The sequence below is a fragment of the Vigna umbellata genome, chromosome 6 (assembly GCF_029865625.1).
Source record: "Vigna umbellata cultivar VRB3 chromosome 6, Vumbellata_1.0, whole genome shotgun sequence".
Lineage (NCBI taxonomy): Eukaryota > Viridiplantae > Streptophyta > Magnoliopsida > Fabales > Fabaceae > Vigna > Vigna umbellata.
This window is the reverse complement of record NC_142170.1, coordinates 14,383,092-14,406,081: the sequence shown is the minus strand read 5'-3', so window position 1 is coordinate 14,406,081 and position 22,990 is coordinate 14,383,092. Positions and strand designations below refer to the sequence as shown.

The 22,990-nt window shown below is 33.8% G+C and overlaps 4 protein-coding genes across 5 annotated transcripts; all 4 read right to left on the bottom strand.

Moving 5' to 3' along the window:
- Positions 1-2,503: 2,503 nt before the first annotated feature.
- Positions 2,504-6,306, bottom strand: LOC124822521 (DNA-directed RNA polymerase subunit beta). The gene is made up of 4 exons (XM_047294532.2): positions 5,835-6,306; positions 4,303-4,747; positions 4,086-4,201; positions 2,504-3,114 (listed from the first exon to the last, which is right to left on the bottom strand). The coding sequence occupies exons 1-4, from the start codon at positions 6,250-6,252 to the stop codon at positions 2,699-2,701; spliced, it is 1,395 nt and encodes a 464-aa protein (XP_047150488.1). The 5' UTR covers positions 6,253-6,306; the 3' UTR covers positions 2,504-2,698.
- Positions 6,307-8,849: 2,543 nt separating this feature from the next.
- Positions 8,850-11,063, bottom strand: LOC124822522 (protein JINGUBANG-like). Its single transcript, XM_047294533.2, has 2 exons — positions 9,816-11,063; positions 8,850-9,614 (listed from the first exon to the last, which is right to left on the bottom strand). Exons 1-2 carry the CDS (start codon positions 10,404-10,406, stop codon positions 8,877-8,879), a joined length of 1,329 nt encoding a protein of 442 aa, XP_047150489.1. The 5' UTR covers positions 10,407-11,063; the 3' UTR covers positions 8,850-8,876.
- A 1,447-nt stretch (positions 11,064-12,510) lies between these two features.
- On the bottom strand, positions 12,511-15,115 carry LOC124822523 (putative ALA-interacting subunit 4). 2 transcript variants are annotated; one of them, XM_047294534.2, is made up of 8 exons: positions 14,874-15,115; positions 14,462-14,520; positions 14,301-14,375; positions 14,082-14,198; positions 13,850-13,920; positions 13,354-13,654; positions 12,967-13,256; positions 12,511-12,836 (listed from the first exon to the last, which is right to left on the bottom strand). In XM_047294534.2, exons 1-8 carry the CDS (start codon positions 14,926-14,928, stop codon positions 12,776-12,778), a joined length of 1,029 nt encoding a protein of 342 aa, XP_047150490.2. In that variant the 5' UTR covers positions 14,929-15,115; the 3' UTR covers positions 12,511-12,775. The 2 variants fall into 2 exon arrangements, with proteins under 2 accessions (XP_047150490.2, XP_047150491.1); XM_047294535.2 differs by lacking the exons at positions 14,462-14,520; positions 14,874-15,115 and having other exon boundaries at positions 13,850-13,927; positions 14,301-14,322.
- A 726-nt stretch (positions 15,116-15,841) lies between these two features.
- Positions 15,842-21,001, bottom strand: TRZ4 (tRNAse Z4). Its single transcript, XM_047294539.2, has 12 exons — positions 20,673-21,001; positions 20,490-20,579; positions 20,343-20,387; positions 20,213-20,267; positions 19,984-20,027; positions 19,432-19,902; positions 18,994-19,259; positions 18,759-18,903; positions 18,615-18,665; positions 17,636-18,039; positions 16,906-17,560; positions 15,842-16,362 (listed from the first exon to the last, which is right to left on the bottom strand). Exons 1-12 carry the CDS (start codon positions 20,976-20,978, stop codon positions 16,045-16,047), a joined length of 2,850 nt encoding a protein of 949 aa, XP_047150495.1. The 5' UTR covers positions 20,979-21,001; the 3' UTR covers positions 15,842-16,044.
- Between the last annotated feature and the right edge of the window lie 1,989 nt (positions 21,002-22,990).

Here is a 22,990-nt window from a genome sequence, read left to right as displayed (position 1 = left end):
TAAGGATATTTTAATAATTTTCATTCCCAAAACTAAAAAAAAAAAAAATCCCCCAAATCTTTACTCACCTCTCTCATTCCTCTCAACCCTTTCTTTTTCCTTTTTCTTACTCCAACCTTTTCTCTGTCATCCCTACTGTAGCCCCAATTGAAAAAATCAGAAACACTTGCTATTAAACAATCTTAAAAAAAATGATTTTATAATGAGTTTTCATCTTATAATTTTTGTCTTATCTAATTTTATCCAATTTTCACAAGCATAAACGAATTGGTAATTGACCTGGAAAAAATCAGAAATACTCGCTATTAAACAATTTCTTACAAAAAATGATTTTATAATGAGTTTTTATTTTATAATTTTTGTCTTATCTAATTTTATGTAATTTTCACAAGCATAATGACATCTGAAAGAATTGATAATTGGCCTGGAGGGTTTTTTTAGAGATGATGATTCAACAAATACAGATGATGAAATTAGAGAGGTTAGTGAAGATGGTGAAATTGAAGAGATCTTGAATGAACTTTTGCCTTGAAGGTGAATATGTCAATGACTCAACTCTTTTCAAAGGAAAATTTTTTAAGTGTTTCTGATTTTTTCAATTGGGGCTACAGTAGGGATGACAGAGAAAATGTTGGAGTAAGAAAGAGGAAAGAGAAAGGGTTGAGAGGAATGAGAGAGGTGAATAAGAGTTTGGGGGGTTTCGTTTTTTTTTGTTTTGAGAATAAAAATTATTAAAATATCCTTAACCTTAAAACTTAGAATCCATGATATATAAGGATATTTTTGTCTACTAAAACCAACCCGGTACACATTGCTAAAATGTACCAACTGAAAAATAGGCGTACGCGCGTTAGCAAACCCCTATATATATATAATATATATGTATAATGAAATTTTTTAGTAATTAGACTATACTTTCGAGTAGATTCATAAGTTATTTGTTTTAATTTCACATGTTACATTATCTTTAAAATTAAAGTATCGTTATATAATAATTAAAAAGCACTACATCCCATTGAATTTTCTGTAGAAAACATGCATGATTATCCAAAGTAACAGTTACCATTACTCATTGATGAATATCAGACTAATTTGAATGAACTGAAAAATGAAACTTCAACTGCGAATTTATTTACGTGTTTCACAAAACTATTGCACCGATCAGCTGCTAGTTCTATTGACAAAGCGTATTTCCTTACATGCAGAGTTCCAAACAATAATTACAAAATAAAGTTTGTTTTCAAGAAAAATAAATGATGTTTTAACTCCAAGTTCATTCAGATAATATTATTATGATTAATTTAAGATAATGTGTTTTAGAGTTTAAAATATCATCATGGTCTTATTCTTAAAAGACATAGAATTAAGAGAAGAAAATATATTTAAATATCTTTTATCACAACTCTTAAACGATACAGAATTGTTAAACAAAGAGAAGCAAGTTCCCTAATTGAAATTTAAGAAAAATGCAAGGTTCATCTTTGAAATCACCTTTTGATTTTTTTCAGTTGAAAACTAAGGAAAATAAGATTTTAATTCTCTTGGAAAATGAATGTTTGTTTGTGAATTTCAAATTTGTTGAGATAGGATCAATTATCGCATTTGAAATATTGTCAAATTTAAAGCTTAAACCTCTGTCATAATTTTATCTATAAAAAAATAAAGATATATTTAAATTATTCTTAAAGACATTGAAATTATAATTCAATCCACGATTTTTATAATAACAAAATTGAAAAAGTAAACTCAGTACATTAAACTGAAAATTTCAATATTCAAAATCTGGTGCACTTCTGAAAGATTTCTTCATTTTAAAATCGTGTTTCCAAACACGATTTGTTCAATCCCATAAATATTTAAAAAATTGTCCACTTACATGATATTCAGCCCAAATAACATTTGTTTAGTAAAAATGACAAACGATTTATGTTATCTCTTTATCTTATTCAGTCCAAATATTATATGCCCCTTTTGGCATTTGTAGCAAGAGCTAAGCTATCTCGGGAGGAGGGGCCATTGCATATCATTTAAGGTCTTGCAAGCTATAGAAGATCAATTGGGAATCTAAAATGGCTCACTTATCTACTATAAGATGTACATGTGGTACATACGAAGACCTTGTTTTAACATCAAATACTAATTTTTATTCAACACCAGCACACTGGTTTGTTGGCTGGCTGAACAAAGGTTGTTTTATGAGAATAATGTTTGTAGAAGCAAAGAAGAGAGCAAAGGAAGACAAAACATACGTCAAACATTGGTAGTTTGACGATGGAATGTGTGGTGGTTGAAAAATAGATAGTGACTAGTTCAAAACACGATTAGAGATGCATTCGTGTCGGAATAGTGCCACACAATTTCAAAAAGGCGTTTGTGCTTCTTAGGTTTTTACTATGAAATTTGGATCTAAATCAAACTACAAAGATAGATTTACATTTACTCATCATGACGGCCTAGAAACTGGTAACATAAGTTCAGACCAATGAGAACAATGGTAACAAAGTTACGTGAACAAGTGACAACCAAATTAGAAAGAATTCATCATTGAGTAAGGATAACTTTAATTTCAAAAGTAAACGGCCAAGAAGAATTAATAAAACTACATCTTATGCCAAATCAGGCAGAAGAATCTATTCATGCACAATACAGGTACAAAACTTCCTTCACTATATCATATCCTTGTCTAAACAGCTCTAAATTATTGTTCAGATATCTTTAAATAAACCATCTGAGTGTATCCATTAAATACAGATTTGTCAAGGTTGGCCAAACCTAGCCTTTGGAACAAGCCATACCGACCATCTTCAACAATAGGAGTGGGTGTACGAGCAGGATCATATCTGGTTTGATGGGTGAGAGAAGGACCAGCAACTGGAGGTAGTTCCCAGTAAACATCAAGAATAGATTCAACATACCGGCTATTCTGGAAATGTTGTGCATAAGATATTGGCTTATTACTATGATTAAAATTATCCCGCATATAGCCTCTAACTCCCCACCATGCTTCATCTGGCCCACACAGTTCTTCTATATCAACTGCTTTCTCCCATAGTTTCTTCCTTCTTGACCTGATCCTAGCTTCATCACTGTCTATAAAGCAACTGTGCCCCCCACCTAAGATCAAAAGGAGAAAAATAAAGTGAATTTCTATATATGGATCAAGGTATTGCTTACCAGATACTGCTCCTAATGCTAATTGAATAATGAATTAAAATTTTAAAATAGAGAAAATTAATTCCACACCACTTAAAGAATATTCAACAGGTATCTGAAACCTGTAAAGCATCGGTACTAAAATGTTTCACGTATTTGTATTCGATATCATACTCTAGGATATTTCAGCCATACATATCATACTCTAGGATATTTCGGCCATACATATCATACGTGTTGGTGAAGTATCCACACTTTTAAAGCATTTATATACAATAAAACTATAAGAAACATATAAATATATAGAAACTTCTCTCTTCATAAACCGAGGGAAACTGATCTCTTCATGAATCACTTTTAAAATGTAATGAGATTTGATAGTGTTATACATAAAAATAAAAGAAAGTAATTTACCATGACAACGATTTACATTTATTTATTTATTTCAGCAATGCCTAAGAAATGGTTTTTAGTTTGGATTTGAATAATTGCAATTGTACATTTATTATGTTTTATGATTTTGTTTTACACCAACCAAATACTTTCCAACTAGATGGTGCCCTTATTAAAGCAACAATGCAAAATTTTTGTAACTAAAACCATAAATTGAGAAAGTTTTTAGCATAGAATAAATCACTTTTCTAGGAATAACTCGGATGCAATTCCACATTTTCTGCTGCTTTCTCAAACTGTCTAGTGTTTCTAAGCCCTCAATTTATCTAATACAACACATCTCAGTCCTTCAAGTTTAATATTTAGTTAGTCTAGCCAAAAGCCATCAATACTAAATAATTGAAACATATCAAGCCTTCACAAATATGTCAAGAGGAAATTCAACACTGATGAGTGTCTATAACTCGAGTTACGTACAGTCCTCATTGAAACAAATAAAATTAAGTATAATAATTCTAGAAAGTGAGAGTTCACATTACCTCTTATATAAGATTGATCACATATCTGTCTTAATGAATAATGATCACCAGTACCAGTGTCATAGTTATCCTCAAAGACAAGATGATGGAACCCAGCTTTCAAAGCTTGTTCAATTCTGCTCAGGACATATATAAAATATAATAGAACTAATCAATAACAGTTTCATCAGGAATCCTCAACTATAAAATTCTGCTTCTCAAAGATATTGTAAGTCACCTTTTCAATTCATTCTGATGGTCATCAAAAAATATAAGAACCCGACTAAGGTCCAAAATTCCGTGTTCTTTCAAGACTTTGGGCCAGTCAACACTCCCAAAATCCACAAAGTCCTTCCCAGCAAAATATGTGCAATTTCCGTCGACATAGGCCGGTCCCTTTTTCAGGTACTTTTCTGGATGCCTAGGCGAAAGAGAAATAATGGGTGTGTCTGGCATAGCCTGGCGCAAAACCCAAGTGGAATGTCCCTTGAAAGCACCACTCTCGATCATCAGATTTGGCTTCAGCCAGTGGGCAATAAACCAAAGCCCAAAGCTGTGGTCAAAACCCATCCCATACATGTTGTTCTTGATTGGCCGGGTTTCATATATAGGAACAAACTCTTCTAGACCCTTGAGCAAATCTTTTGATGTCCATTCCACAGTTTTACCATGTTTCGATCTGCCTTTACCAAGGATAAGCTTATAAATATCCAACAACAATTCAATTGCGTGATTTCATGATTCCAAATACGTAAGGATGTGAAAGAAACAGCGTTAAAATTAAAAATCAAAATTTTACTCCAATTCCAGAGTGTTCAAAAGGACATGCTCATTCATTGGATATTATTTTAGCGACAAACACTTCACACATTTCCGTTACCTAATAACAATAGAATAGATCTGAATCCCCTATCCCCTACATCACGCACCTAATCCTCCTCCTCCTCCTTTTCTGTAGTCAGTATTGAATGTTGTTAATATTTCTAAGACATTAAATGCATTTACTCCTATATTTATATTTTCAATCAGGAAAATTATAGAAATATTTCTAGGAAGCTATATTGGAGATACCACATTGACTACTGATATGTGTTTATAAGTGAATAACAACCTTCAATTCATAACTTACCTTTTTGAGAGTGATTTAGGCTTAAATTTAAATTCTAAAACAGCATAGCAGTCTGTCTTAATAGTTCACATAGAGCACATTGGGCCACCGAATATTGGGAGATCATCGTATCACTGGCAAATTGAAGTCCTCGGTGAAAGGAAGTGAGTTAGAGATCTTACAGTGATGTGGTAAAAATTGTGTATTAAATGGGCGACAAATCCAAATTCAAAGATGAAACAGTACTCAATAATACAAAGGAAACGTTTTATTGGAAATTAGAGCATTTATTTGAAACCAAAACTTTCATTTTATTGAATTCTTAAGGATTAACTTAAGAGCAATGTTTAGCAGAATTGATAATTCAATTAAAGCACAGCTACATTACAACCTGTGAATAGCTGGCCAGTTTAGCATACACTTCACCACAGGTTGGATTTCGTCAGTACTATGATAATGCCAAATCCAGAACAAAGAATTAAGGAACAACACAAGCAATTCAAGGATCCGGAACCAGAACTAGAAAATCGAACGCAGCATTTAATTATTTTATTTACTTTTTATCTTCCGCACCTCGGAACCAGGAATTACTTGCCCCCTGGATCCAGACGAAACCGAAAAAATAGCGAAGAAAGAGATCAGATCAGCGCAAAGAGACTTACAGCAGGGCACGCCGAGGGCTCCGAAATCCGAGTCGATGCCGTCGAAGTCGAAGAAGGCGGTGCTTGAGACGGGTCTGTAGGAAGAGGAGATGCAGACGAAGCCGCGAGAGGTGAAGAGGAATGAGAGGCAGAAGAAGAGGAAGAGGGAGACGACGATGCAAGGGAGGTAGAAGGAACCGGAACCGGCGATTCGGGCGAGGTAATTGGATGCTCGGGTGGTTAGGCGGAAGAAAATGTGTTGGTGCTTTTTGGTCTTTGATTCGTCGGCGCCTCCGCCAGCTTCGGCGTCTCCTTCGCCGTAGGAGTTAACGCGGCGGGAGGAGAGTGTGCGCTCCAACATTGAGGGGGCGGAGAGATTCGGATAGCGGTGTGTTGGGGTGGTGCTCTGTACCTGTAACACTGGTCGAGGAGATGACATTCTTATTCTTTCTTTCTTCTTTTTCTTTTTTTTTCTTACTTATTTTAAATCAATAAATAACCTTTTCTATCTATCTAACACACCCCTCTCTTCTCTTTGTAAAAACCCGTCCTTTATTATTATCATATTATTTATTTAAAAGATAATAATAATATAGGCATAAATAGTGTTATAATAACACACTTTTACATTTTTAAATTTATTTGACAAGTAAGATAAGACTAAAATGATTATAAAAATATAATTTTTTATACTTTTTTTAAGAAAAAGATAAAAGATAAGAAAAATAGTGTCAAAAAAATTTTAGATATGTTAAAAAATATTTTATTTTTATATTTCGTGTCAAAAATAAATGTAAAGGTAGGTTATGATACCGTTACTCATGTGTATTTATAATCAAGTAAAGTACTTTTAAAAAATAAATAACAACACTTGTGTTATATCTATGCTATGTGATTAGAAATTATTGAAAAATAATTTTAAAAAAAATTCAAATTTTATGTCTGAGTTTCTGTAGAAAATTTTATGAAAAGGAAAAATATTCTTTTGTTTCAGAAGAACTTGTAATACAGGGATAGATTAATTTTTAATTAATTTGAATAAAAAAAAAAGTGGTGGAATTTGCAGGAATAGAAATAGTGAAAGCGTAGTACTTTGATTTATTCCTTATTTGATAAAGAAGGGACGAAAACGATGGTGTGCAAAGGCAAGAATACTCCTTGAAAACTCAAAAGTAATCTGCCATTAAAGGAATTCAAACCCTTATAAATTCTTCATCATCAGTGCAAATAGCGTGTTCAAATTATGCCATGGTGTGTCTGGGAGCTCTGTTTGGATGCAGGCGCTCCAATTCCTTCGTAGCCTATCTTCTCTCTGCTTTGGTCTCCGTTTCAATTCTTTGCGTTTTGCGTTTGCTGTGTTACGGCCTTGCCCGGTTACTGAAAAGGTGGAGAGGTCGTAATCCAAACAGCTCCTTAGAAATGCAATCACACAACACAATTACAACGCATGTCCAATAGGTTCTTCTACCAACAAGACCTTTTCTTTCTTTCTTAATGTATTTTTCGCTCTAATCTATAGAAAAAGAGACATTGTTGTTCTTATGTTTCTAACAGAGCAAACTGACACTATGCATTTCTAAATTATATGTCTTATTTTAGGCATTTTTCATCTTCTCTCTCTTCTAGCTCACGCACCAAAGTTGAAACTGTACCACGACTTGAACTACAAGCTTAACCATTAACACAGTTTTATTCTTCTCTGAGTATTCTTATTGAAATCATAATTTTTCTTTGATTAATGTTGTCGCTCGTTAATTTTAAACCATGTTATTCTTTCATCAAATTTACCTTCTCTTTTTAAGAAAAAGTGTCTCCATCAATCTGATTTTCTGTGCTACTTTTAATTATTTGATTCCACGTATGTACTTACCGATCACTTCTCTGTTGTTATTACATCATAAAACCTATTTTTTTCAATAAACAAAAAGTAAATATGCTGCAATACTCAAATATTGGATTGATATTAGTTCTCAATATATGTTAGGGATACAACAAAAAGAAGTAAATGCTTCTGTTTTATTCTTTTGAACGATGGGTTGTGAGGAATATTTTTGTTCAGAAAAAACTGGTAAAAATGAAGTAAAGGAATTTTGATACATAAAAATGGCATGCAAAAAAGCATCACTATCGTGAAAGGAATTCCAACTGGAATATATATAGCACCTCACGAAAGAATGCATAATTTTTTTTAGAAATACCACCTTCATACACTTTTACATTCATTTTACAAGAATAAAATAGTTATAAAAATATAAAATTTTGTATTTTTAAAAAAAAATGAAAAAATAAGATAGTATCGTATAAATATAAAAATACAGGTGTGTTAAAGAATATTTTTTTTCTTTCTGTATTATTTCGATATATAGAACTGAGAACCACATCTTCATACTTTAGGTTACTTCTTATTTTGGATGATCTTTCTTTCCACAATATCTTATCAAGTCTGCTTTTCTAAAGTCGAACTTAACTCAATTTTTAATTATATCAATTAGTTATCACATTTAAATCTTAAATATTAAATAAATATAATCACATATCTTATTATTTTACCTTTATATTTATACATTTCAAAATAAATCTTATATTAAAACTCATTGGTTCCAACCTAATATTTTATAAGCTAAACATTGTTAATTAAACTGAGTGTAATATCCTTAATGTGTGAGATATCAAACGATTATTAACACAGTTGATGAGCGATCGTTCTACACTATTTAGGAGATTAACCTACCGGATTGCGTTGACTGGTGAATCTATACGGTACACTTTCAAAAGTCATTCTCTATATGGTACACTTTAAAAATTTAAGAAACTTGATTGTAAATTCAAAATTTTTAAAATAATATTGGCAGAGTAAGATTTAGTAAATTCTAATTATATATATATATATATATATATATATATATATATATATATATATATATATATATCTATGATTTTAAGATATTGAATAACCTAACGACTGTACAAAAATTTGAAACTAACAGTTACGTAGTCTGAAGCTTGAAGAAAGCAAAGAAAGAGTAGAAAGGTAAAAAAGAAAAAGAGTGATAGTAATATTGATCAAAGATGCTTGTAGAGTTCAAAATACTTGGTGGGAGCCCCGGGTGGCGATGAACAGTGATTATTAAGAGTCTTATGAGTAACACGCCAGACCTTGAGGACCCCATCAAGGCTACCAGTGCAAATGGTGCAACTATCTTGGTTATCTTCCACCAATCTTCCTCCCATGAATGCTGTCACACACCTAATTGGTCCTCTGTGACCCACCAGAACTGCCAGACACGTGTGTTGCCCATCTGCTTCTCTTCCCCAAACCCTGCTCGTCGAGTCAGCTGACCCACTTACCACATATTTGCCCACACTCGCCAGACACATCACTGCATGTGTGTGCCCTTGGATCGACCCTCCGTATTGTAACTGTCCTGCAAACCAACCCTTTAGCCAGTAGTGTATGTAGCCATCGGTGCACCCACCGTACAATATTCCGGCATCTGGGGTCAGTGTCAGGGCCTTCACGGGTGAGTACTTGGCGTGCAAGGTTACCGTCAGAGAATGAGGCTGGTCGTGGCTGCAAAAGTTTCTACGCCAAACTCTCACCGTGGCATCATCCGAGGCTGTGTATAGGACCCCATCATCAGCCACGATCATGGCGTTTATCGGTTCAGGGTGGGCCTTTATGGTCTCTATGCACTTCAGGTCTGAGATTCGCCACACTTTCACCGTTTTGTCCAGTGAAGCAGTGTATAGAATGTCCTCCGCCGTGTTGATTGCCATTGACGTGATTATCCCCTTGTGCATCTGTTAAGCCAAATAATCAACAAAGGTTTATCCTTTTTCCGATAACTAGTTTGCAGGGAAAAGATAATCATAAGAAATTCATATTTAAACAGCATTTTTAATGTATACCAGAGACGGTTGATGAGATGGTGTAGATAGGATAGAAGGAGAAGCACGTGGGGGCACATAAAACACTGACAAACGTAGCAGATATATACTTACTGTCTTGTCTTTGCCGGCGATGTAGCTGCGGACATAGCCGAGTGCCTTGGGGATGGTAGCCAATCGGACATGCTTGAGAACCTTATCCCAAGTTCTTCTCCACACCCTTATCTTGCCATCACCATAGGCTGCATAGACGGTGTCATTGGAGACTTCGAGAGCGACCACCCTGCAAGCCTTGGTCCGGAGTTGGCCGCATTCGGTGAACTCAGGGAGCTTCCAAACTCTGAGAAAGTTGGAGTCAGAGCCAGTGTAGACCAAGCCGTTCGAGGAGAAGGCGATGGAGAGGATCTGGCCATCGTTTCTGAGGACAGAAGAGGCACAATGGTAAGTGGTTTGAGGGTCAGAATCAGAGAGTTTAGTAGGAGAAGGAGGAGAGAAGTGATGATGGGGATGAAGAGGAGATGAAATAGGAGAGTTTTGAAGGCTGCGAGAAAGAGTAGGGCAAGAGAGGCGTGGTGGGGAGTTAAGAATGTTTGAGAAAGGTGTTTCTTTTGTAGAATGGCTTCTCGAGAAGTTGTTCTGAGGAGTTGTGGGTGTTGATCTAAAAGCAAAGGATGCGTTTGGATGGGGTGAGTTGGAGTCATCCATTGATCGATGAGGTAAATGATCATTGATCTTCTCTTGCTCTCGACCAAAAGAAAGATCGTGGTGGCTTTGTGGTTATGAATTGTGAATGAAGTTGGTGTGGTGTGAAGACTGATTGGAAGGTGGTAGATGTTGGCTATTACTTCGTTTATTGCAATGGTTGAAAATGGAGATTTCACATTTATGCATTAAATAACTCAGAAGCATTGGTACATTGGCAGGCCATGGACATATACTTTGTTAGATGCGGCATTACTTGCTGCTTTACTCTAACTATCAACAACTTTTATGGAGCTCGTCTTTCTTTTCTTTGCCTTTAGTTCTGCAATTTGGACTTTTATTACATCAATGCAGTTTTTATACAGATTGCTAATGGTTTTAGTCTCTTTATCCATGCTAACTTGTGAAACAATACTTTAACCAATAAAAATTGTGGCAGAGTTTTTTGGTGCAGGAAAATACCATAGTGCATAAATGGAGAGTCCTTTTAAGATTATGGCATGTGAAGGAGACTGGAAAGTGCGATGGGGTGTTAAACAGATTTTTTTTATTTTGTTGGAATTTGAAGTACAAGCATGTGAATGTGATAAATAAAAGGTTTGGCACCTATTATATGGATTATATGGTTTTATTACAATCTAGAAAGTTTTATGATTAAAAAGGGTGTACAGAAATTTACAATGCAATTTTATTTGAGAAACATCTATAAATATTTTATTATATTTGATATTTTTTAAATAAGGAAATTTGATTTTTCTTTTCTAATTTTTCGTCTTTTCCTCTAACAAATTTTACCAGAGTTAGGTTTGATATTTGATATTTTTCATCTTTTTCTCTATCAATATTTGATATTTTTATGTGAGGAAATTTAAGTTTTTTTTACCTTCTTCCTCAGACGTATGGTAGAAGAATAATATACGGTGATTTGAAGGAAATTAAGAGAGAAGGACATATGCTTTTTCTACTCCAAGTTTTTTTGGTGAGTCATCTCACCTATGACATTAATTAGATGTTGTATTGTAGGAATTCCTTGAAGCTCCCATCATAAAATGGCTCACCAAACCTCTGGAATTTGACATCATAATTCTCACTTAAATTTGGTTAGGCAATTGCCGAGGAAAAGAACAAATAAATGTGCAGAAACACAAATAGATGGCAGTGGTTACAGAAAAATTCACCAACTGCCACTGACATCATATTCACCACAACACAGAGTATATATCATCATTAGCCTCCAACTTTAACCAGCTAACTGTGGCTCAGTATTGATCATGAAAAATGTTTTTGTTTTCTCTGTTGTACTATTTTTAACTGCCACTCCATCTAGCTTTTTTCTTGTAAGTTTGAAAATGGAAGTGTTAGTCAGGTGAGTTTCTTTTATGAATTGGGTCCATATATGTTAGCCAAATGGTCTAAAATTGTTTTTCTTTTTCCAGTAACAAATTATTTATTTATTTTGGAAATAGCTTTATAAATTTAGATAGACCTTCTCATGAATAATTTAAGGCATTGTTAAACAACTAATCTATCACGAGATAATATTATTATATTTATAAACATAATTAATTTATTATGAAAATTAGTTTCTATGCCAAAATATAGATTGACCATGGATTTTAAATTGTTAATAAGAAATTAAAATACTTAACTTGTTTTCGCATATTTATTCCATATTGAATAGAATAAACATTCAAACTAATTCACTGGTTATTTAATTCTCACAACAGTCCTTCTGCTAACTGATTACATATACAAAACATAATCGATATTTTACAAAAACTTAAGCGTAGTCCTTATTTATAAAAAGTAAACCTACTATTAAGGCCCGTGCTTACCTCGTTACTCAAATCTAGAGTACCTGTAACCCTGTTTTCTAACAGAAGTATGAACAGAGCTGTTACTATATGGGTACACCCGACCCGCCCGGTAAGGCACGACAGCTAACCAAGTCCACCGGACCAAAGGGTCGGGTTACATAAAATGACTTCACTGCCGTTTGGTCACGACAATAGTTGGACCGCAATCAATACGGTAACGACTATTGATGACGGGTTAAGACATGTATTAATGACCATTAAATGATAAATTAATTGGCTAGATTCTTATAAATTCTATAAATAGTGATTTAATTTCGTGGTAATGTTTACGCTTTGTAATCACATTACTTTAGACCTCAAAAGTAAAATTCTAACGTGTATTCTATAGATGATCCCCTCGATCGGTCACCCCGACGAGATAGTTGAGTAGGAGTCATCTTCATGAGAAACAAGAGCCAAAATATAAAACAAAGAGAAACGTTTATATACACTCTGAGTTTCTAGTTGGTAAAGTAACCAAGACCAAACAAAGAGTGAAAGATGAATCATGGCTTGTCATTTGATCATACCCCCTGGATTTTTGTTCCAAGACAAATAAGATGGATCCCCAAGAGGCCTGCAATTAACATCACCAAAAATTTCAGTTTGAAATTACAAGTTTGTGGTGTAATGGGAAACTGCCTCTGCAAAATCATGATCTTTGCACATAACTGAAAAAAGGGTAGATCCATATGATATGATATTACCTTGGCTTGATGACATAGAGAAGTATGAAGCCTATAGTGAAGAACAAGGAGAGACTACCAATGAAAAGGTATGCTGTCCCTACAAAGGGATTTCTTCCTCCCATAAGAGTTGTGGTTGAGAGAACCAGCTTCTTTGTCCCTCCAAACATGTATGTGTTATAGTTGTTTTCTATGACTATTTCTATCTCATCCTTCGCTTCAAGATCAACCTCTATCTTCCCATAGAGTTTTCTGAATGTGGGTAGTGCAGCCGTTCGCATCCAAACTATGAGATCCTCTTGCTGCCTCAACTATGCATGCAAGCCATAACACAACACAAAGGTTAAAGAAAAGGCAAAAGGCAAAGCAAGGTAACAATAGTTAAAAGGAATAAATATATGCGTTTACTGGTAGACTCTCATTGAGGTGTCCACCTCCAATCAAATCTCGCCTCTGAAAGTTTTTTGGATAAACATCAGAGCCAAATCTGAACCTTCGGTCACTCCCCCATGCAATGTCCTTTCTGTTCACCGTCAAGTTCTTGTTTTTGGATACAAATTTGTATGTGTCATTGAAGATGCTCCATGCAATGAGGCCGCAGGGAACAATTGGCTGTTTTTCCTTCGTCATGTCTTCAGGATAACAGTTCAATGTTTCCCCCTCTTCTGCCTTGCTCCACAGTTGCTTGTCGTTTCTACTCTTCATATATCTTCAACAACCACCCAAAAACCATGTCATCTTAATGGATAAAGAACATGTTGTCAATAGCTTTCCATGCTAAGAGTTCTTGCTAATTTGAACAGTCACTGATACGATTTTCTAGCAGTATCAATTATGCCGAAATATGGCCTTATATGAATTTTTTATACGGAAGATGAATCTTCTGCAAAATGTAGATACAAACCTGCGATGGTTCTGATAGTAATTGTCGAGCTGATAATAGATATAAACAGGAGCTTCCATTCTATGCTCAACCTGTAAACTTGCAACAAAACCGTTTTCAAACAAGTATCAAACGAGGAACTGTAATTAAGAAAATAGTGAAGGAAAAGAAAAAAAGTCTCTGGTGCCAAATAGGTTGGAGAAATTTGTTTAACAAAATTGAACATATTTTCTTACAGAGGAAGTGTACTCACAGTCCATTTGGTGACGCAGGTCTTGTTGGTGGTATGGCTTTGAATATATGCCATTGGATCGTTGACATGTGAGCTAGGAAGGCAACTCTCATCATATTGTATTACAATTTCTTCCACCTGCATGCATCAGCATTTCTTCATTTATCAATGAAACATTCAGCTTCAGCACCAAATCCATTTCACGCTATGTAAGTATGTTATATGTATACGAGATGTTACACTCTCTGATGAAAACACAGTTGCAAGACCAATAGGGATGAATATGACTCCAACGGCAAAAAGTGTGGTAATAACCTGTGAAAGCAAAGATAAACTAGCCAATCAATTGTTAGAAGAACATTTGCAAAAACAGTGAGACAAGTTTGCGTTGAACGCCGTACCCATCCCGGTGTTAAAATTGGTTTCCATTCTGGAAGTTCTTGCTGTGAGAATTCCGTATCTACAAGAAACCAAAACTAAGATCATATTATGAGCGATAATAAATGCAAACACAACTTTGTCCATGAAATTCAAGTCCTCCATATTTTGGTGCAAACTTGGCATTTGAGCAATTGGGCTTACAATTTACAAATAACTGAACAAAGCATTGAAAAATGTTTCAAACTCCAAACAAACCATCGTAACAAAGGCATGGGCAGTTTAATGAGAGTAAAAAATTGTTACTTTTTTTATTTGTTGAATGTACTATTGTTTGAAGCTGCCCATGAAATTTACATAAACTTGGTTAACACGGAATACAAAGAAATTAAAAGTCGCATTTATATATGTAAGCGAAAGCAAGTAAGAACACACATATGGGTTTCTTGGAAGAACTGTGGGAAGTGGTAGCGTCCTCTTCATCGGACATATCGCTGGTTGTTGAGACGGACTAAACGAGGGGATGTGAAAAAAAATTACAGAGCGAGAGAGACAGAGACAAAAACAGTAACTGTAATGTGGTTGTGGTTAAGATTTGGAGAGAAAGCGGTTGGGGCGGACCACAGAATCAGATTAACGTTGTTGATTGGGACCATTTCACCACCGTAACTAGCGTTCGCCCCGCCTTATTCGTCTACTCAAAATGAATTTCATTTTCCACTTTCACCATACTATAATGAGACGGGAAAATAAAAATTAACAACCACTTTTTTTTTTTCACGAACATTTAATTATTTGACAATATTTTTTTAATAATAAAACGTTTAACTAAAACGTAAATTAAATTATTTAATAAAAAATTATTAACATATCGAAACCCTACTAGATAAAGGATGGAGTACTTTTTTTTTTACTAGTAATAACAAAGATATATCTATGGAATATAATTTTTTTAAACTTTTTACTCAATTGATACCATTAATTTTAGAGTTTTAACCTTTCATGTTGTATGTATACTTTTCTCCATATACAAAAGAAATATGGGGATAAATAATTTTTTTTTCAATAAGAATTTAACTGTTTGAAACCGTTTTTGGTATGAGAATACATACTAACTAAAAATTTAATTTTAATAATTCACAAACTTAAGTTTTGATTTTCTTTTTCAATTTAGTTTTAAAAGTGTGTTTATTTATTTATTTAGGTTTGTGAGTTCTTAAGAACCAATATCTTATTGAGTTAAAATCATAAGGGTTCCTGAATGAAAAGCACATGGACGTATCTGTTAATGGTGTAAACAAAATACAAAAAAAGGTAATAAAATGAATAAATAAATATAAAAAATAATCAAGCTAAACATGTGCGAGAGAGACGGGACGAGATGACTTTGTTTTTGCCAGAACTAAAGAGGAACAAATTTTGTTAAATACAATGCTAAGTGAACTTCCACAAATAATTTTATCAATGGCACATGCCTGAACAAATTATTAGAAGGCATTCAGACCGCACTCCCTAAACAAACGCTACCATATTATTGTACGGCCTGTTATATGGGTATAATCATAATTAGAAATAAAAATAATACAACAATGAATGGGTCATTTTGTCAAGAACCTGAAGTCAAAGCCTCAATTACATCATCTGACTCGTCAACCGACATTTCATTTCTGAAAAGCAATTTCAAATATGGAAGAACCTTGGGAAGCACGGACAAATCAGCTGCATTGACACTCATCATGTCAAATGCAATACATGTTCTATGCATGTGTGCTTCATCGAACACTGGAATTTTAGGATATCTTTGGCTGAAATGAGTCAGTATGGTTCGATATGCATTAGCAGACTGTCCCATTTCTATGGCTTCGTTTGTGGTGCTGTGATTTCTTGCTATAGCCTCATCTACCATGGCATCCTCAAAAGTTGCCTGCAATTATAATAGAAAAATTAAATGCGGCCTCACTAGTGATTGCATTAAGAAAAGCTAATTTTGAAGGAAATACATTAACGTCGACGATAATATATATTATTAGGATTAAAGAATTCATTGCAGAAAGAATTGAAGTAAAAATATCATAAGACTATCACTTTCATATATAAAAGATCTAAGAACATGTAATTTTTCGATCCAAAAAACAACTACGTAATTAAACGCAAAAGAATAAACAAGGATACAAATTCTAATGTAAGAATTAATGAGAAAGACGGTTGGTTTGGCAAAGATTTACCAAAGGGCCAAAAATTTCTAGATTTATAGCTTGTTGTGTTTATCATATTGTTGGATCAGAAATATGACTAGGATCGCTAATGTTTGAAATCGACTATAATCACCTTAGCTTTAACAAGGGAATAGTAGAACACTTAAGACAGCATACTTCCTAAAGTGATCTCATTCCTCATCCTTTTATGATAATTCCAGCAAATGCTAAATAACCGTCAAAAGCTAAAACAAGATCAAGCAATTACTTGCCTCGTGTATAAGAACTGTTGCACCACGAGACGCTTCTATTAGCTCTGGGCAGGGCCTCGTGTCACCAGAATATACAATCTTCCAGCCAGGTATCACTTTTCCAACACTATTAGTCTTCTCTTCTGCTTTTAAAACAACACCAAATGCCTGAGGGCAATGTACAACGGGGAAACTAACCAAGGCCTTAAGACCAGCTTCCTGGATTACCTCCTTAAATTTCTTTAGGATAGGAGAAACTACGTCTTTGTCAACAGGACTTCCTGGTCTTCTAAAAAAGCTTTGCATACGGGATCCTCTGGCAAACAAAGTTGAATCAACTTTTGATGCAATAAGGTCCCCATTGTTGTTGTTCAGAGTCTGAGAATTAACTGAATTTCCTTGGAAATCATCCTCAAAAGCATCCAATGAAGCTTCTGTAGTGTGCTTGCAGTCAAGAAACAGCAAATCTAAATCTTCAAGTCTTTGGTATGCATCTAAATATCTCTTAAGCTGTCTAGGTCCAACAACAAGAACTGGTTCGTGAGGTACCCCCTTCAGTAAATCACGGCGCAGAGCAAGAATCCTAGCCAAGCCTGTATGGTGATCAGCATGAATATGGGAGATCCAAATACACTTTAAAGTTCTCACGGCATCATCAGCACCAGTAACACCATATCTGTTTCCAAGGGATACATCAACCAATAGTTCATATCAAAAGATGAATGAATGTTAATTATATGGATAGACTTACCTTCTTTTAAGTTGTCCCAAGGTTCCTTCACCGCAATCCATGAGCAAACCTCCTCTCGAAAAAAGATTTATATATATTGAGCTAACATTTCGGTATTTTGATGGCTGGGATGAACCGGTTCCTAGAAGAACTATCTCCAAGTCATCTCTCCTTATATTTTCCAGACAAGCAGGAATACTATTTGCGCATAGCCATGGTTCTTCAATCATCATATTATGATCCACCACAGGAGTTAAGTCGTCCTTTGTCTGACTACATTCTTGCCAGAGCTGACTTACATGATTAGCTGCTTCAGAAACCTCTGGAATCTCTGACAGTAAATCATCAATGATTTCTGAGGAAGACACTGTAGTAGGAATACAAGATCTATCCAACCCAAGATGAGCATACGGACGCAAAGTAAACTGTACAGCAGAGTGGTACATCTATCAATATATAAACTTGGCAAAAGGAATAGACAAAGATCAATTAATTGAAACTATAGTCCTAACGTGACCACTGCTGACAAATGTATCTGGGGGATAATTGGTGCAGCACTATCAAGGAAAAGATGATAAGAAATCTCCTAAAGTGATTCGGTCATGTCAGAAGATTAAGAGAAGCTCCATTTAGGCAAAGTAGGTCAAATCAAAGATAACAATTAAAAAAGATCGTGAGAGTCTTCAAAAGAAACATGCTCAAATGATTACACATGAAAAATTGGAGTCTTAAGAACTTGCTTCAATATATTTGTTTTAAAAATTCGTGATCAGGTCCATGATGAACTAGTCTCCACTAGGATTTGACAAGAAGAATATCACTCTTATGTTCTTTCTAAGTGATGAATACAAAAATGTTGGACCACCAGAAATGTTTACTTAGAAAGTTATTTGAGCCTGTACATTAATTAGCCTATCAGACTCCAAAGGCTTTATTTTTTACTTCTTTGAGAACAAATAAGTTAACGGACAGGTGGCCAGACCACATCAATGTTTCATACCTTAAGAAGATTTTCAGCAGAAATTACTTCAGAAAGATCTGAAAAAGAACACTGCAATGGAATCAAATCAAACAATTTAGTTAGAATGGTTTATGTCTTAATTGCCTTTGTCAATCAAATTTCATCTTGTATCATGAGACAAACCTCATTTAAAGCAAGAGAGCCGAATTTTGAGCTATTATTAGGAACGGACCCACATCCTGGAGCTGGAAAGAACTGAGGACACAAGTAATTAAGTCGTGTTGCAATTCTTGCGCTAGCTTTCAAAATAGGAATCTCTACATTCTTCCTGCAAAGAGAACGAGCAACCAGGTTTAATCAGTGATAATGCAGGCAGGAGAACCACAAAAGAGACTCTCCAGAAAGACAAGCATCTTACTTTTCATGTCCAGCCATGATATGTTGTGCAGAACTGAATTTGTTCATCCATTTTTGGTAATTTGAACAACTCACAACAGATGCAGGAGTTAGATGAATTACACAATTGACAATCTTACTAGCCTGTGTTAGGTTGTCTGTTTGATCACAATAACTAGCAAGTGATTGTTCAGACAATAATGCTTCCAAATGGGATTCTGTTGGGCAATCCACAAGAAGTACTATGGGGCCAGGAACAGAAGGACCCAGGACATCACTTGGATGAACCTATTATAGGTTGTAACAGAAAAGAAGTTACTTTACAAGGTACGGAAGCCCAACATTAAATTAAAACAAATGCATTTCTTGAACAGATTGAAAGCTGTCTCAAATTCTAATTATTTTTCTAAATGTGCTTATACTCTGCTTTAGGTAAATAATGTGGAGTTTTGAGACTAACCATGATATTCTGGTGATCAGATTTCACCGAGTTTCCAAGTTGCAGTTCCCGATACTTGGGCCCAGGTTTAAGCCCAAGAGCCTTAGCTTTCTCTGGATCAAACTTTCCCTTGATTTCAGGAAGTTCACAAACGTATACCACAGACATATCACCAGGTTTTGAAGCAGGTAATTTTCTGCCATTGGGGGAATCAAGGGTATCTGGACTTTGGTCCATCCTCTTCTCTGAAGAGCTTTCAGAAGTTGTCAGACCTTCAACGAAATTTGGTTGTAGGATTATGGCTGATATTTTGACCACCTCATCGTTAATAAGAACAATGGGGTCCAAAAGCTTGCTTTGACGTGGCACAGTGGATCCATCGGTATTGAAGATAGGCCCAAAGCTTTTTGTGTGAACCATGGCAGCACTGGGAATAAAAGATCTCATGGCATCTACTAAATACTTAAGGTCTGAAGGCCCCCATATATTAAGCTACAAATTGAAAGAAACTATTTATTATAAGAAATATATATGAAGAGAATGGAAGATCAAAGGAAGCTAAATGCTACTTACGGACATCCCTTCTTCTCCAATGCCGGCCAAAGTAAGCAGTAAACCTGTGAGTTGAAAAAAAAAAAAAAAGAAGCCCTCTAGTTGAATCACCAATCTTACCAGTAAAGAAGAAGCAATTTGCACGTCAAAGAAAACACTACATTATTAAAGAAAAAAAAAAGACGTGATATGCAATACACAACACGGATCATGACTAAAACCGTAAGGTTATCGACAGTCCAATACACACCTGGAAGGCCACCGGCAGTCTCAGAACAGACGCGTGAAAGAAATATGTGATCTATCTGAAGAAAGATGAACAACAGTAAGAGAAGAAACAAACTATATTTTTACGAGATGAAGCTAAAGATATAGGGTACCTTTGATAACTTAATTTTATGCTCTGTGCAAAACCTTTGCAATCCCTGAATAGAAGATGGAATGTAAAACACAAGCCTCGACGCAGAGATAGAAAAGCAGATAATAATATGAAGCTGAAGAAAAGAGGAGTTATGGTTTGGAGTTACCTCTCCAGCATTGAATATAAACCTTTGATTGTCGAAGAAAAGCAGGACTGAAGGAGACGTATCCTGAGTATCCATTCCAGTCCCCAGTATCTGTGATTGAAAGCAGAGGAAAGCAAAATTGTAATTAGGCAAAATAAGTAACCGTTTTGGAAGAGGAAAGAAAATTGAGAGGAAGTTTAATACCTGAACATATGAGATGGTATTGATAGGGTTGAGCCTGCGAACTTTGAGTTGGAGGTTCTTCCTGGGGGCGTCGCCACTGTCTCTGCCCTCGGCCCTTCTTTTGTTGAAGCTGGATTCGTTCACTTCCATTGGCGTCGGCGTTGTGCTTTTCCTGCGGAGAGGAGGGATGTCACGGTGTCGTTTGGAGGAGGCGACAACGGTTAGGAGAGAACGGAATTGGACATTGAAGGGTTTGGAGAGAAAAAGAGGAGAGGAGGAATGACGGGGGAGAAGAAGAACGTTTCGAAACTTTGAAAGTTGGGCCATTTATCTGAAGAGGGTTTTAGACTTAGCCCTGATAAAACCCCCACTCCCACGCCACCTCTCTTTGCTCCCTTTCCTTCATTTTCCCTTTTCAATTTTATATTTTAAATAATTTTTTAAATTAAAATCTATTAATTTTATACTTTAAGTAACTGTTTTTAAAATTTAACTATTTTTTAATATTTCACATTTTTTAAAATTTAGTATATTTTTAATTATAAAGCTATCTACAAAATAAATAAAATTTATTTATAATATAATTATAAATATTATTTATTTCATGATTATAATATTAATAATAATTTTATTATTTTTTATATCATAAAAAAATAATACACATATATTTTCAGTAGTTAAAATAATATATATAATGAATTGAAAATTATTTTTTTATTATAAATAATTATTTGAGTTTGAAAAAATAGTTACTAAAAACCAACACTCAAGAAAATTGAGAACACCAAAAAATAAAATATCGTATAAATATATTAACAGATATAGATTATATGTTTTTTGGCCACTGTTTAAGTTAATTTTCATCAGAAGACTCAATTTTTTTACTATGAAGAGTTGTTACTACTTAATTTTTAAATTATGTATATATCTCATTATTTTACTCATAAATTTTTTTAAATTATTGATCATCTTTTTTTTATTACTATTAAAATTTTAAGATGGGGAAATCAGATAACACAATTCAAGTTAAATAAAATATTCAACTATCAATAAATGATGTTTTAAACACAGGACTTGTTCTATATCATACTGTGTCTTGTTTTACGCAGTCAACCTCGCATATATGAATTAGATGACACGCACAAATTTATTCAACTAAGATTTTAAACTATTTAGAACAAGTTTAATATTTAATAAAGTATGTCAAACAAAATTTGGTAAGTAAATTGAAAATTTAAAATATTAGAATATATTGAATTCAAAATCATATAAACTTCAAAACGGAAAATTTTCTTAAAAATTAATTTAAATAAAAAATATACTGAGTAAATATTTCCAATCTTTTTTCTTATCTAATAATGGCTTGTTTTAAAATATCTTTAATAGATTACAATGATATTTGGTTAAAAGAAACGTGATTTTTCAGGAATTCTACTAAATTGAATAAAACAATCAAAAAATGTAAATAGTTCAACGTTATTTTAATATTTTCTATTTTTATATCACAATAATTTTCTTTTGACACATTAAACCAAATTGATTGGATTAAAAAATATACTTAAAAAAATTTGTAACTAAATAATAATCTTTAATATACTTTTTAGTTTTATGGAATTTTCACTTTTCTATAAAATATTTTACAAATAAAATCTAAATACTATTTTTTTCTAAATTATCTAATATAAAATGTTAATTCACTAACAAAAATAAGGATTATAACTTATGATATTTTAGACTTTTTTATTACTTTTGCATGACATTTATTACAGAGACAACAAACATTAATTTGTGAGGTTTTTTTTAAAAAAATTCTAATATTTTTCTTCACTAAATCTATGAAAAATTAATATACAATATAAAATACACTTACAAAAAAATTTAAAATTTTGTAAATACTTTATACATCTCAAATAAGTTATAAAGTATGAAAATTTAATAAAAAAAAAATTTACGAAAAGAAAAAAAAAACACACCTTAATTTTATCTTGATAACAATAACAAATAATTTGTTTGTGTTCTTTTTTTCCTTTGTTTGTCACTAGTTGGAAAATAATGTTATCTTTTGTTGTTTTTAAGGAAAGTTTCTATTAGTGATATAACAAAATGATATTTTTACAACTTTTTTTAACAACTTTTTATAATAGACTAGGTGTCACTGTTTTATTGGTCCGTATATTTGAAATGGACTAATTACAAACTACTACACAAGATATTGTAAAAAAATTGTTAAAAAAACATTTTCAAAAAAGAAATAGCAAAAACTGATTAAATCTACCTCTATAGTAAACTTCAATGTACATGAAAAAACCAACTCTACATGAAACCTAAACATAATGAAA

What these genes read in the sequence shown, in the direction of transcription:
- LOC124822522 (XM_047294533.2), bottom strand. Translation starts at nt 10,406, where the DNA reads ATGGATGACTCCAACTCACCCCATCCAAACGCATCCTTTGCTTTTAGA. An exon ending in TCGCCGGCAAAGACAAGACA is followed by an intron (nt 9,615 to 9,815) that starts GTAAGTATATAT and finishes TTGGCTTAACAG; the next exon opens with ATGCACAAGGGGATAATCAC.
- TRZ4 (XM_047294539.2), bottom strand. Translation starts at nt 20,978, where the DNA reads ATGGCCCAACTTTCAAAGTTTCGAAACGTTCTTCTTCTCCCCCGTCAT. An exon ending in TTATATTCAATGCTGGAGAG is followed by an intron (nt 20,388 to 20,489) that starts GTAACTCCAAAC and finishes TCTTCTATTCAG; the next exon opens with GGATTGCAAAGGTTTTGCAC. An exon ending in GCTCTCTTGCTTTAAATGAG is followed by an intron (nt 18,666 to 18,758) that starts GTTTGTCTCATG and finishes ATTCCATTGCAG; the next exon opens with TGTTCTTTTTCAGATCTTTC.
- LOC124822521 (XM_047294532.2), bottom strand. Translation starts at nt 6,252, where the DNA reads ATGTCATCTCCTCGACCAGTGTTACAGGTACAGAGCACCACCCCAACA. An exon ending in AGCCCTCGGCGTGCCCTGCT is followed by an intron (nt 4,748 to 5,834) that starts GTAAGTCTCTTT and finishes TCCTTGGTAAAG; the next exon opens with GCAGATCGAAACATGGTAAA. An exon ending in TGATCAATCTTATATAAGAG is followed by an intron (nt 3,115 to 4,085) that starts GTAATGTGAACT and finishes TTTTGATCTTAG; the next exon opens with GTGGGGGGCACAGTTGCTTT.
- LOC124822523 (XM_047294534.2), bottom strand. Translation starts at nt 14,928, where the DNA reads ATGTCCGATGAAGAGGACGCTACCACTTCCCACAGTTCTTCCAAGAAA. An exon ending in CCTGCGTCACCAAATGGACT is followed by an intron (nt 13,921 to 14,081) that starts GTGAGTACACTT and finishes GCAAGTTTACAG; the next exon opens with GTTGAGCATAGAATGGAAGC. An exon ending in CTCTATGTCATCAAGCCAAG is followed by an intron (nt 12,837 to 12,966) that starts GTAATATCATAT and finishes TGTTAATTGCAG; the next exon opens with GCCTCTTGGGGATCCATCTT.